Genomic DNA, 14,540 nt, shown 5'->3' on the forward strand with positions numbered 1-14,540 from the left:
CAATCAATATCTTCTAATAATCCCAGATACAGATGAGCTACTTCTCCAATTCTGTGTCGTCTTCTGATATATCCTTCTATTGCAGTTATGTGAAATTAAACAGTAAGCTGGCCAATTTCAATAAATTGTCTCAATGCTCTCTTCATTTTACACACATGTGGGGACTTCTGGGATGCAGAAGGTTCACAATTTGCAATATACACACAATTCTTTATGGATCGGCTCAAGGGCAGATTTATTTTGCACTATAACAAAACTTATGCGACAAAGTGTTTGTTTTTTAAGAATGACGTCATTTTATCTGTAAAAGGCCATTTGAATGGAAACGAGCAGGAGACAGCATTTTTCGCAAAAAATTTTTTTTACGCATTTTCACTTTGTCTAACAGAACAGCACAAAAAGTGGATGGAAATTTAGTGTTAGGTTTAGGGTCTGGCTAAGATACACTTCCTTTTTAGGTTTACCTTTGCTTGGAAACACTTTTATTTTAACAAGGAAGAAACAAAACATTGTGGTGTGCAAGGACATGTGGAAAGCATATGTGATTGGTTGCTGTATAAGTTTGTACATTTACGGACAAACAAAGTCGTACTATTCTTACGAATTCTCATGAGATCGGGTTGCATTAATCTGTAAATGTGCACTAAATAGGACATTTCTCTTCATTTTCCCCATAGTAAATGAATGGGTAACTTTGGTAAACAGGATTTGTTTTCCTTCGTGTTAAACCACGCCTCTCTTATACAATGCACTGATGAACCTACATCTAACATCATTATATAATCCTGTTTTTCTGGAATTTATAGCTTTATATGGAAAATTTCCTACAGATATACAAGCAGTTTTAAATAGAGGTTGAGTGCTTATCAGATTGGGAGTCTAATTTAGAGTCCAAGTCTAGTCTCAAGGCAATTCCTAATGAGCAAGGAAATATATTAGTGACTTAAGTGTGATTTGAGTCCTAGTCTCAGGCTCGAGTTTCCTCTGACACTGACTGTCTCTGTCTGTCGACTATGGCATCTTTGGTAGACTTCTACAGTTGCTAGGCTTCTCTACACAGTTCAGAGAAACCGTAGAGAAGACACATAGGTGATTACTGGGGTCTTTCTCTCAAGAGGACAAATCTGTGAAGCAGAAGACTTAAGCAAAAGTCTCCAATTGATTTAAATTTCATTTAACTTTTGTCTAGGAGTAACAAATACGTTATTAAAGAGATTTAATTTGTGATCCCCTCCATTTAGAGTAGAATTTAGAAATCAATATATAACTGTCTTTGAAAGCTGTGTAGGTGGTTTCAGGTTTGCTCACAGAAGTCCGTTTCACAGCCACTGAGGACACACACAGAGTTGACCCTGTCATTCTCTCAAACAGGAGTGTGTGACTTCATGAAACAGAGCTCCAAGGTGTCACACATACCCACACAAAAATGCACAATTGAATCAATGAGCCAATTACTATGTGTTTGCTGTGGGGGCTATCAGTGTTTGTTCTGGATTGAGGTCGTGCCTGTGCATTTTAATGACGTGTTTAACGTGTGTAAGCATTAGTATTTTTGCACACTTGCGTGTTTGTTTGCATGTTCTCAGTGACAGCAGGCAAGTTTATTTTGCTCATAATAGGATTATCACAAAACTTTGAAATTGTCGATACCAATACAGCAGTATTGGAGCAGAGAGTGATTTCTCTTTTTCTTGTCAGTATTGTTGTTTGAGTAACATATTAATGACTTAATAGACAGTGGCAGGTCTATTAGGCTGCATTAACACTGCACAGCCTAATGCACAGATCAAACCTGTTTTTAGCTACTTAAGAAATAACCAGCAAATTCAGCAAGATATGTATATTGACCAAGAAGTGCATTTGAATGTTCATATTTTTGTATTTCAGTATCAACTTGGTACCGAAGTACCATTATTATTGACATCCCTATTATATCCCATTACTACAGTATAAATTTCTCATGAAACGGCAACTGACTTGCTATAAGTCTTTACATAATTTATAATCCAGTGGACATCTTTAGTTTTTGCCTGTTTTATTGTACACCAGGCCAAAATCCTTTACAGGGATAGTTCACCCAAAAATGAAAATTCTCTCATTTACTCATCCTAGGTATGAACCTACAGAGCTGAAATATTCTTCTAAAAAAACTTCATTTGTGTTCAGCAGAAGAAAGAAAGTCATACATATCTGGGATGGCATGAGGGTGAGTAAATGATGAGAGAACTTTCATTTTTGGATGAACTAACCGTTTAAGTCTGATTGCTTGGAAAAAAAAGGAACACATTTCTCCTTAAAAAAGCTGCATGATTTAAGGTATATAAATTCATGAATGTAATACAAATGGTGTAGGATGTGTTACAAGCTGAAGCATAATACTTTGGAGTTTGTTCAGTTCCTAACCCAAAGTATGAGCATAAGTACTGTAAGAGTGCTAATGCTCATCTGAGCAAGTACCACTAATATTTCACGATTTCTCCGAGTAGGTAACGGAGGCAATGTCTACTCAAAAATTCGGGTGAGCAAAATAAATGACAAAACAAATAAAATATTATGAAATGTGAGCTCAAACAATGTGTGTAGCAGTCATATTTCTAAAGTCACTGTATTCTTGTAGGTATTATTTCATGCAGACATACTTTTTCATATCATATGTTGTGATGAAACAGATTTCAGATTTGTATGGGTTTGACCTGAATGTTGCTAAATAAAATTTAATTAACGCTGAGATGGCACTCTGCCTCCTTATTTCAAAAGTCCACCACACGCCACTGCCATCTAAGTATAGCTGATGAGGCTTGTGAAGTTCACATACTTTATGATCATACATTTAATAACGGCTCTCCCTTGCCCCTCAGTTTTGGAGTCTGTGCGGGAACGCTCTGACCCCTAAGCGTGGCGTGTTTGGGAAGACCGCAGACCTGCAGACGATCCTCTGTCTGGCCTGCGCAAGAGACGAGATTACATATTCAGGTGCTTTGAACGGAGACATCTACGTCTGGAAGGGAATCAATTTAATCCGGACAGTTCAAGGAGCTCATGGGGTAAGTTAAGGGCTGTTTTCCACAACCTTTACCAGAATGACCTCTGACCTGTATGACATCACATACCCTAGGACTTTTAAGATATCCAATCCATTACGTCTTTCACTGCTTTAACTGCTTTGGGTTGCATACAACCAATATTTCATTTAATGCTCTTGCATTGTTTTATTAATGAACTGATAAAATGGTATGACTGAAAAGCTGTCATCTGAGCTTTTGGATGGATATTGCAGGATGTTGGCTGTACAAGTTGTTGTTTTTCTTCATACTTTGAGCATTCATTTTTTAATAGATGATCTTTGGTCCATGTTAATGATGTCATAATTTCTTAGTTTTATTTTTTTCTGCTTTAACCATTCGATTATTAAGCAGTTGTGCAGATTATTTTTTTAACTATGTTATTTACATGTTATTTACTTTCTCAATACACATTCCTGGTCTTATTGTTCATGTGCATCACGTCTCACATGCATTCATCAGTGCACATTAATTCAAGAAGAAAAAAAAATAATTTTAATAACGTTTCACCGCTGAAATGACCTTGCTTTTTGTCGGACATCACCAAGGCCATATTAATGTTAACCAATAGCCAAATAGCTATTTAGGCATTGTTTTATTTTTTGTTTGTTTATATGTTATTACTTTATTCGCTCTACAAACTTTTTGAATGCTCTGGATTTTCTAGACACCATTATTTCAGAATGACCAGAGCAACATTTCAGATACGATGATTGGTCCACTGGTTAGTTAAGTAATTAATTATTAATTATTAATTATTTATTCAGTCACATGATTTTTTGATGCACATCTTGTATTCCTAATAAATTCAAAATTAGTTTATTCAGTAAATGTGTTTCCATCATAGTTTATGTACACTTTTTCTTATGAAAAAAAAAATCCATCTCAAGAGAGCATAGCCTATACGTTTTTATGCACATTTTGGTGGTTTTATTCACGTCTTGGTGTTTCCATCCTGCAGTTTTTATGCGATATCCCAAAATGCGCATAAATATACATGGATGGAATCTCAGCTACTGTCTGCACATAACCTAATTAATATTCATGAGTTTCACCACATTCGTGACATCATCTGCCCATGAAAGTCAATAACTTGCTCCAATCTTTTCGGCTGGCATCACCTGAGCCCTGTGGGCTACTGGTCAAGATTAACCAATAATTATTTTTCATGAAAAGTCCCGCCCTACTTTTTTTCACATTAAATATTTTTTGTCACTCAAAAATATCTCACATTACATAAGTTAAATTGGTTCTGAGTGCTGTTTCACATTGACTTCGAGATCTGACCTTTTGAAACTATACTTTTATTTGACTCTTTTTTAATGCTGTCATGAAGTTTGAAACACTAGATTTGAATGTCTCCGATTTAATAATTTTAGTTGTCAGAGACGTTCAGCCACTGAGAGCCCCTGTTTGTGTGTGGGTGTGTGGGTGTGTGGGTGTGTGTGTGGGGGGGTGGTTGCAGTCAGGGATTTTCAGCATGAATGCGTGTGAGGAAGGCTTTGCCACTGGAGGCAGGGATGGCTGCATCAGGTTGTGGGACCTGAACTTCAAACCCATCACCGTCATTGACCTCAGGGAAACAGACCAGGGATATAAGGGTGAGTCAGAGCACTACACAGACATGCTTTTTTTAAATTTTTACCCATGAAGTTGCCAATTTCCTGTCTTTTGTTGATAAATACTGAGGATCCCACAATGCAACAGTCCTTTGTCTCTAACAGAGTTCTAACACTATTCTTTTCTTCTTCTACTTTCATTTTCCCTGACTCATCAGTAGCTAGAGGTGAAAATTCAAGAGGTGCGTTGTAGTGGTCAGTGTTCTTTATGCAGGCCGTCTGCCCTGTGTTATATACATACTGTAGCTCTTACCTCTGTTCGTCACCAATCCTAGTCTAAAGCTGCATTTACACTGCAAGGCCCAATGCACAGATGCCATATATTGACTCACAAGTTTTTGTCCTGTCTGTTCACATTCACTGCAGAGAAAACTACCTGTGTTTATGTTAAGTTTTGTCCCTCTTTTGGAGTGTTTAGCTTCCTGTACAGCTCATAACCAAATAAAACAGACTACAGCTCTGTTCCAGAACTTAGTGAGCTGCCTATGTTGCCAACATTTTTAAAGCATCATAGGCATGCTCCCCCGTGAAGGCTGTTCCAAATGGTAGGCAACATAATTATGCTACTTCATTTGAGTCAAATTCTATGGCAGCATTGCATTTATTCTTCACAGATAAGGCAATACCAGAATAAATTGAGTCAAGCTCAGTGAAAAAAGAAATCCAAGTTTTCAGACAAAGCGAGAGAAATGTCTGTTGTTATATTTTCATTAATTCCAATATCAAGAACTATTCATTAAAAATAGTTCAATCTAATTGAAAGTTGACTGTTTTACACAATATGCTGTATATCCTGTACTGTGTATTTTTATGCTGATTAAGGCATCGCATCAATTCCAGAAATGTGCACCTCTTTGTGCCTAACAATTGGATTTTTAGCTTAGCAACATGCTAACACAATGTCTCTGGTGCGGAGCACTGTTTGTGTGCCTTATGGAGTTATGTAAATTTTACTACCACGACTCTAAATGTGTTTTTGCATCTGTCCGTGCCTTTTCATTTGTTTTCCAACAGGATGTAAACATATGCTAGATGGACATTTTTGACTGCTGCGCCGCTGTGCTGTGTTTTTTAGATGCTGTGTTAAGTTATAAAGAACTTCAACTGTTAAAAACGTATTCAAAGATACCTGCGTTCCATTATATTTGTGGTGCTGCATCTGTCTTTAAAGCGCAAGGATTTGTTCACTGTGAACGGCCTCTTAAAAGGTAGCGAGGTAGCTCATTAGTTTTTGGAACAGACCCTACAAGGAAAGTTTGCTGTAGTAGTTAATTGATGCAGATAGAATTTACTTCAACATTTCTAAGAAATACAACTAAAAGACATTTAATATTTTGCTCTTGCTCTTTTGCATTTGAATGTAGCAATTATCATGCATTCACTAACCTAACCTGCATGTCAAGTGATGATTTAAGAATATACCTTGCCTATCTGCCTTTTAGCAGTGAAAAGCCAGGAGGAGAATTGCATCCCAGTGTCCCAGTGGAACACTTTACATTTAATAGTGGCCCAGATCATATCTGAAAAAATCATCTCATGTGTGGGCAAAATCTGATCTGTACCAGATATTGTTTAAAATAAAAAACACAATTAGTGTAAATGCAGCCTGTATGTATTATCAAGCACCCAAGACCCTCTCCATTCTCTCCCCAGATGTCCCTAAGTCATGTTGCCCATGACGGTCTACAGTTTGCACAGTGTACATCCTTCAGTATGTTTCAGGATCATGTCTGTTTATGTCCCCGATTAGCAAGTACCATTCCAATGCTTATGGTTTACTTTATAATGGATATTTGCAGGCCTGTCAGTGCGTAGTGTGTGCTGGAGAGGCGATCATATTCTGGTGGGCACACAGGACAGCGAGATTTTTGAGGTAGTGGTACATGATCGCACCAAGCCCTTCCTCATCATGCAGGGTCACTGTGAGGGTGAGCTATGGGCCCTGGCGGTTCATCCCACAAAACCCCTTGCCATGACAGGCAGCGACGACCGCTCTGTTCGGTAAGAGCCAAAATAAACCAATGACTCATCTGATAGGAAAGCGGAATCACTAATGAGATATCTTTTCTCTCTGTGTCTGTGTTCATGAATTGAAGGATCTGGAGTCTCATTGATCATGCCCTCATAGCACGTTGCAACATGGAGGAGCCTATACGCTGTGCAGCCATTAGTACGGACGGTATCCACCTGGCTCTGGGCATGAAAGACGGATCCTTCACCATACTGAGAATCAGGTGAACCACCCATGCATAACAAAATAACTAACAGCACAGTAAAACATTTGGATGTGTTACAACAGTGCTCTTTTTACAGGGATATGACAGAGGTGGTGCACATAAAGGACCGTAAAGAGGCTATCCACGAACTGAAGTACTCCCCTGATGGAGCGCAATTAGCTGTGGGCTCTAACGATAACTCGGTGGATATCTACGGCGTTGTGCAGCGCTACAAGAAGGTGGGCGAATGTGTGGGCTCCAGCAGCTTCATCACACACATGGACTGGTCCACAGACAGCAAGTACCTTCAGACTAATGATGGCAATGGTAGACGGCTCTTTTACAGAATGCCCAGTAAGAGCTCCATACTCTCCTGGATATGTGCTTTCTGATATATTTATAAAATTAGAAGGACACCCTGCTGAAAAATGGCATAGAAAAGCTACTTATTTTCAAAATCTGCTTTTTTTTCCAGAACGACTAATCAACTGCAGTACTTGGTCTGTAGGAAGCCCTGTATAATTAGTCCTGGTTTTGGGTTCAACTGCCCCCGGTAGGATGAATTTTTTGGTGGGGTTGGTGGGGGGCGTTTTTATTTTTTTATTTTTATCCCCTTTTCTCCCAATTTGGGACGCCCAATTCCCACTACTTAGTAGGTCCTCGTGGTGGCGCGGTTACTCACCCCAATCCGGGTGGCAGAGGACAAGTCTTAGTTGCCTCTGCTTCTGAGGCTTCAATCCGCACATCTTTTCACGTGGCTCGTTGTACATGACACCACGGAGACTCCGCATGTGGAGGCTCATGCTACTCTCCGCGATCCACGCACAACTTACCATGCGCTCCATTGAGAGCGAGAACCACTAATCGCAACCACGAGGAGGTTACCCCATGTGACTCTACCCTCCCTGGCAACCGGGCAATTTGGTTGCTTAGGAGACCTGACTGGAGTCACTCAGCACACCCTGGATTCGAACTCGCGACTCCAGGGGTGGTAGTCAGCATCAATACTTGCTGAGCTACCCAGGCCACCCCGGGGACTTTTATAATAAGACACATTTTTAAAAGTTGGACTGTTTTTAACTTGACACACCATCTCAAAATTCTAAGAAAGGGCACTTTTAAAGCAATAGTTCACCCAAAAACAATACTCCATTCGACTCCAGTGGTTAAATCCATGTCTTTAGAAGCGATATAATAGGTGTTTTTACAATAAATCTCCACCTCTTACCATATCGCCAAAAAAAGAAAAATGTGAAAGTGGAGACTTTTTTGTTAGAAAGGTCTTAAATATTGATCTGTTTCTCACCCACACCTATTATATCACTTCTGAACACATGGATTTAACCACTGGAGTCTTATGGATGCTTTTTGGAGCTTCCAAGTTCTGGTCACCTTTACTTGCACTGTATGGACCAACAGAGATAAACTTTGTTTATGTTCTGAAAAAGGAATAAAGTCATTCACATCTGGGATGGCCTGAGTGTTAGTAAATGATAAGAGAATTTTAATTTTTGGGTGAACTATTCATTTAAAAAAGCAGTTTGAGACGCAACAGGCAAAGACATTCATCAACCAGCTTCTCCAACTAAGTTTTGTTGCAAACAACATTGCTCTGGCTGACAAGGGTCTTTACCAATATAAACAACATGGAAATTCATGCTGGTTTAAGCTAATCTTTTCAGCAGGGCAGCTTTCAAGTCATGCTTGAGAAACTAAATTGTTTTTGCTTATATCTAAGATAGCCTGTGCTTGACTGACAAAGGTTTGGCCTTTGTGTGATTAGGTGGTAAAGAAGTGACTAACAGAGAGGAACTGAAGCTTGTCCAGTGGTCTTCATGGACTTGTGTCCTCGGGCAGGAGGTGAACGGGATCTGGCCCAAATATTCCGAAATCAACGACATCAACTCTGTAGATGCCAACTTCAATAGTCAAGTTTTAGTTACCGCTGACGATTATGGATTAGTTAAATTATTTCGGTACCCATGTGTAAGAAAAGGTGTGTCTTCTTTTTTTGTTGTTGTTAGTTTTGCATGTTAATGGCATTCTGTAATTGATTTATGCTTTCTGAACCTGTGTAATTTTCTTTTCTAGGTGCAAAATGTAAAAAATATTTAGGCCATTCAGCACACATAACCAATGTTAGATGGTCACATGATTATCAGTGGGTGATTACGATTGGTGGAGCTGATCACTCAGTGTTCCAGTGGAAGTTTGTCCCTGAAAGGAAATCAAAAGAAACTCTTCACATAGCTCCTCAAGGTACGAGTCAAATTCTTTATTACTCACAGTTACGCTCAAGCAGTGTTGAGGAAGATACTCAAAAACTGTAGCTTCCCATACTACAACCTGGGTTAAAAGGGGGATGGTCCGTGCCACTTCCGGCAAGATGCAGCGGCTCCCCATGTCACCCACGCCTAAATCCTCCACTGTCTTCAGAACACAAATTAAGATTTTTGGAAGAATATTTCAGCTCTGTAGGTCCATAAAATGCAAGTGAATGGGTGCCAACTTTTTGAAGCTCCAAAAAGGACATATAGACATCATAAAAGTAATCCATACTACTTCAGTGCATTAATTAATGTCTTCTGAAGCGAAAAGCTAGGTGTGTGTATGAAATAGATAAATATATATATATAAAAAAAAATAAAAAATCCTAAAAATGTTCACTTCCGGCCAGCTTGAGGTTTGAACGTTGACCAGGGTGGAGTTCAAACTGCCTCTCGTTTGACGTAAGCGCATAAGCCTCCTCTAGATAAATAGTCATACATAGATCCATTTTTAGCAGCTGTTTCTATGGACTGTGAAAATGTTTCCACACAAAAATGCAGCGGTCTGAGCAAGGAGCTCATTCTGAGGCATCTCCTCCACTCACTCACTTGCATTCAAACCGATTCAAACAGCTCTCCTTTCACTGTTCCAAGATGGCACCGCAGTTGATGTATCCAAACCAGCCAAATGAGGCATCTTTGTATGATTATCTATGCTCCTCTGTTGTAAACAACAAAGCGCTTCCCGGGTTTTTTGCTTCGTATTTCACGTGTCAGTTCTCGCGTGAATTTGCCAACGTGCTTGACCTCGACTCCCGTGAATTTTTAGTAAAAAAATAAATAAAAATGCAATAATCAATTTCTTACACACACCTAGCGTTTCGCTTCAGAAGACATTAATTAATCCACTGGAGTCGTATGGATTACTTTTTGTTGCCACCCATTCATTTGCATTTTATGGACCTACAGAGCTGAAATATTCTTCTAGTAACCTTAATTTGTGTTCTGAAGAAGAAAGAAGGTCAGACACATCTGGGATGGCATGAGGGGAGTAAATTATGAGAGAATTTTCATTTTTGGGTGAACTAATCCCAATAAAGTGACATGCACCGTTAACAACCATTGCATTAATGTCTTTTTAGCTCTAAATTATTTTTCAGCCCTGCGTTATGGAATAATGACTTAACTTAGGCCTATTTTAAAATGTGTAAAAATTAATACTACTTTCATCAATGGAGTAGTTAGGCCTGTTAATGTATATAAATATTAGGCTTATAATTAGTATATTTAGTCATAAAAGCTGAAATATGTCACAAATCGATTCGATTATCTTGGAAAGATGCTGAAGAAATCTGCATAATTTTGTAACACTCATGTAAGTGTTATTGCTTTTTTAATATTTTTTATTTTAGTAATCATTTTTTTCTTTTGGCGAAAATGTCCTTTAAATTTTCTTAAGATTTAGTCCATTAATTTTAATCCATTTTCTCTGAATAAAATAGCAAAAAAAATAATAATAATAATAATAATAATAATAAAATTGGTGAGGGAAGATTCCATTGATGAAAAAAATTTGTCAGACAAACATACAAACCAAATATTCATGCCTTTCGAAGATTTACATCTATGATTTATGATCATAAAAAATACAACATATGCAAACTGTCCTTGTGAAAACCAGAGCTCCTATAATAATATTAGTATTAACTTTTAGAAACATTTTTCTGCAGCACCCCCAGCACCCCTACTTCCCTACTTCCCCAGCTATGGAAAACACCCTTCTTTCAAAAGTAAAAACATTGTGATTAATTGCTGCATTTATAGTAACTACATACTGTATTTCAAAATAAAAAAGGACTTGTAGGGACTCAAAATGTGAATCTTTTTTTGAAATAGTTCATTGAAATGAACCGCCCAAACATAGAGATTCGCTAAAATGAATCAGGCTTCCAAACACTACCTGAAAGAGAGAGGAAAGTTTAGAAGAGCATGTTTTATTATTGCCTCAGTTCACTTGGCTATAAAGCTGCGTGCGCATTACAGTGTGACATAAAAACCAGCGATATAGCATTTTTATAATGCATTAATGCTACATGTTGGAAAAAGTATCATTTTACTGGAAAAACTACACTGTTTTGAAAACACCTAAGCTGCTAAGGTAGTACCGCTACTTTTAGTTTCTCCCCAACACTGTTCTTAAACATGTTACATTATTTTTGGAATTTTGATTTACATTTATTTTCTATCTGTTGAATAAATAAAATGATTCCCTCTTATAGTCCAATGCCTGTTCTGCTGAAATACTGTATACACTGGTTTAAGAAAAGCAATTTTTTTACTAATGCAATTTGAGTCCACTGTTGCTTTGTTTCTTTCCTTTATTTTCTTTCCATATTGCACTACTCACTCTAACATGTAGCTTTAATTTTCCTAATGGTTTTCGCACTGCTCACGTTGGCAGTTCTGTTTATGTGTTATCAGCAGTTTTCTGAGTGATAAATCTATGAAGGGAAGGGGCAGCACTTAAAAGTGACTAATAAGTCACTCTGGGTTTCTCAAGAAAATAAAGATAAATGGAATTTTTGCTACTTTGTTAATTTAGTTGAACTTGAGTGGAATCCTTAAACTGCATAATCAATACAAGAGGTGAATTTTTGTCCACTGCATATCTTACAGAGTCATTAGTAGACTCACACAGCGAGGAATCCGACTCGGATCAGTCAGATGTGCCTGAGATGGACTCTGAAATTGAACAGGAAACACAGCTTACATACCGGCGTCAGGTATGTAACAGCATGGCTATAAAATACGTATAAAATGAACCACAGTTGGAGTCATGATTGGACCCAGACCAAGACTAAGAAAAAAACAACAACTGTTAGTCCAAGAACAAGGTTGTCCATTATTGAACTATAATAGAGAATATTGAGCTATGGAATTCTTGTGAAATTTCTGTAATGGTGAAGATAACTGCAGATGAAGATACAGAGTAGGGAGATCCAGAGAGGTTGTCTAGAGAGGTCTGAAGACCAAGACCACAAGATTAAGGCTTGAACTCTGAAATGAACCAAATAACGCTTTGACAAAACCTGAAAACAGATCTTTTCTGGGTACTGCGCTAAGATTGGCATGCTCGAATGTTCTGAATTTTGTGAGAGTTTGATGATCAGATGTCCCTGTCCAGGTTTACAAAGAAGATCTACCTCAGCTTAAAGAGCAGTGCAAGGAGAAGCATCGTGTCATTGCCATGAAGAAGAGAGAAAGAGCTCCAGCCAGTGGAATGAGGTTGCACTTTATACATGGGTAAGTGCTACTACAGATTGCCCAACACACCAGTGACAGTCATCACAGTTTATTCTTTTTTATTATTAACAGTTTTATTGATTCCATATAACATATATAAATAGAATAATAATAAAAAATAACAAAATATATAGAATCACATTATATTATTTACAACCCTTCCTCCCGAACATTAACCCCCCCACCCAACATGAATAGATCCCCCAGTGGTCAAACGTAATTGACAAAGACACACAGAAAGACAATAAAACAGTAGAAAATATTTAGAAATACATAATGGAAAGTATACATTCAAAAACAAAAAGGCTACAACACACACATTTAAAACAACATGTCTCCCTCCACTGCCCCTCCCCGAGAGCCCTCCAAAAAGGCCAAATAGCCACCCCACCTCCTGATGAACATATCCATGTTGCCTAGCCTTCTATATGACAACTCCTCCAAAGCCACTGCCCTGCCCATCTCCTCGTACCACTCACGAAACGAGGGGGCTCCAGCTGACTTCACAGTTTATTCTTAATGGTACCAGTTCTGCTTTTCATTATAGACCTTATTCACAGTCGTGCCGCAGTCTTTAATTTTTGGCGTAAATGAAAACGAGGCTTTGAGGGAGTGACTTACCGTCTCTTCAATGGCATGCGCTGTATAAAGCTGTATTAAAGCTCCTAGATCACATCTAGTTTTTTACAACTCTTGGTAAGATTTTTTTTTAATGTTTCATTAGCGGAACGATCCAAACCACTTGTATGACCCATTGAAAAAACTGTACGTCTATCCCTCATAGCCTTGTTGTCATTCACATCAAAAAATTAAAGTTGATGCTGCTGTAAATAAGGTGCATTTTTAGAGGAGCTGTCCTTTTCATGCAAACACAACTCCTTTCTATTTAAATTGGGCTTATTATAGATTGCGCTTCATTCACAAAAATTGCCTGGCACAATTTGTATTGCGCTTTTTTAACCACTCTATACTCAAACTATAGTTTTGCCAGGTCATTTAGGACACCTACTTTGTGCATGACACGAGTAATTTTTCCATCAATTGTTTACAGACAGATTGTTTCACATTTAATTGACTATATCACAATTCCAGTGTGTCAGAAGTTTACATACACTAAGTTAACTGTGCCTTTAAGCAGCTTGGAAAATTCCAGAAAATGATGTTTAGCCAATTAGCTTCTGATAGGAGGTGTATTTAATTGGAGGTGTACCTGTGGATGTATTTTAAGCCCTACCTTCAAACTCAGTGCCTCTTTGCTTGACATCATGGGAAAATCAAAAGAAATCATCCAAGACCTCAGAAAAAAATTGTGGACCTCCACAAGTCTGGTTCATCCTTGGGAGCATTTCCAAATGCCTGAAGGTACCACATTCATCTGTACAAACAATAGTACGCAAGTATAAACACCATGGGACCACGCAGCCATCATACCACTCAGGAAGGAGACGCATTCTGTCTCCTAGAGATGAACGTAGTTTGGTGTGAAAAGTGCAAATCAATTCCAGAACAACAGCAAAGGACGTTGTGAAGATGCTGGAGGAAACAGGTAGACAAGTATCTATATCCACAGTAAAACAAGTCCTATATCGACATAACCTGAAAGGCCACTCAGCAAGGAAAAAGCCACTGCTCCAAAACCACCATAAAAAAGCCAGACTACAGTTTGCAAGTGCTCATGGGGACAAAGATCTTACTTTTTGGAGAAATATTTTTTGGTCTGATGAAACAATAATTGAACTGTTTGGCCAAATGACCATCGTTATGTTTGGAGGAAAAAGGGTGAGGCTTGCAAGCCGAAGAACACCATCCCAACCGTGAAGCATGGGGGTGGCAGCATCATGTTGTGGGGGTGCTTTGCTGCAGGAGGGACTGGTGCACTTCACAAAATAGATGACATCATGAGGAAGGAAAATTATGTGGATATATTGAAGCAACACCTCAAGACATCAGCCAGGAATTTAAAGCTCGGTCGCAAATGGGTCTTCCAAATGGACAATGACCACAAGCATACCTCCAAAGCTGTGGCAAAATGGCTTAAGGACAACAAAGTCAAGGTATTGGAGTGGCCATCAC

At 38.5% G+C, this 14,540-nt stretch overlaps 1 protein-coding gene across 1 annotated transcript in view; it reads left to right on the forward strand.

Moving 5' to 3' along the window:
* The window catches only part of LOC127411295 (echinoderm microtubule-associated protein-like 5), a 144,746-nt gene that overhangs the window by 80,702 nt on the left and 49,504 nt on the right, over positions 1 to 14,540 (forward strand). Inside the window, exons 5-13 of the mRNA XM_051646769.1 lie at positions 2,859 to 3,044; positions 4,528 to 4,663; positions 6,481 to 6,682; positions 6,778 to 6,915; positions 6,995 to 7,251; positions 8,681 to 8,893; positions 8,989 to 9,156; positions 11,841 to 11,947; positions 12,349 to 12,467. Of these exons, the coding sequence (XP_051502729.1) occupies positions 2,859 to 3,044; positions 4,528 to 4,663; positions 6,481 to 6,682; positions 6,778 to 6,915; positions 6,995 to 7,251; positions 8,681 to 8,893; positions 8,989 to 9,156; positions 11,841 to 11,947; positions 12,349 to 12,467 (1,526 nt within the window). The remainder of the gene's footprint in view (positions 1 to 2,858; positions 3,045 to 4,527; positions 4,664 to 6,480; positions 6,683 to 6,777; positions 6,916 to 6,994; positions 7,252 to 8,680; positions 8,894 to 8,988; positions 9,157 to 11,840; positions 11,948 to 12,348; positions 12,468 to 14,540) is intronic.

This window comes from Myxocyprinus asiaticus, chromosome 20 (genome assembly GCF_019703515.2).
Source record: "Myxocyprinus asiaticus isolate MX2 ecotype Aquarium Trade chromosome 20, UBuf_Myxa_2, whole genome shotgun sequence".
Classification (NCBI taxonomy): domain Eukaryota; kingdom Metazoa; phylum Chordata; class Actinopteri; order Cypriniformes; family Catostomidae; genus Myxocyprinus; species Myxocyprinus asiaticus.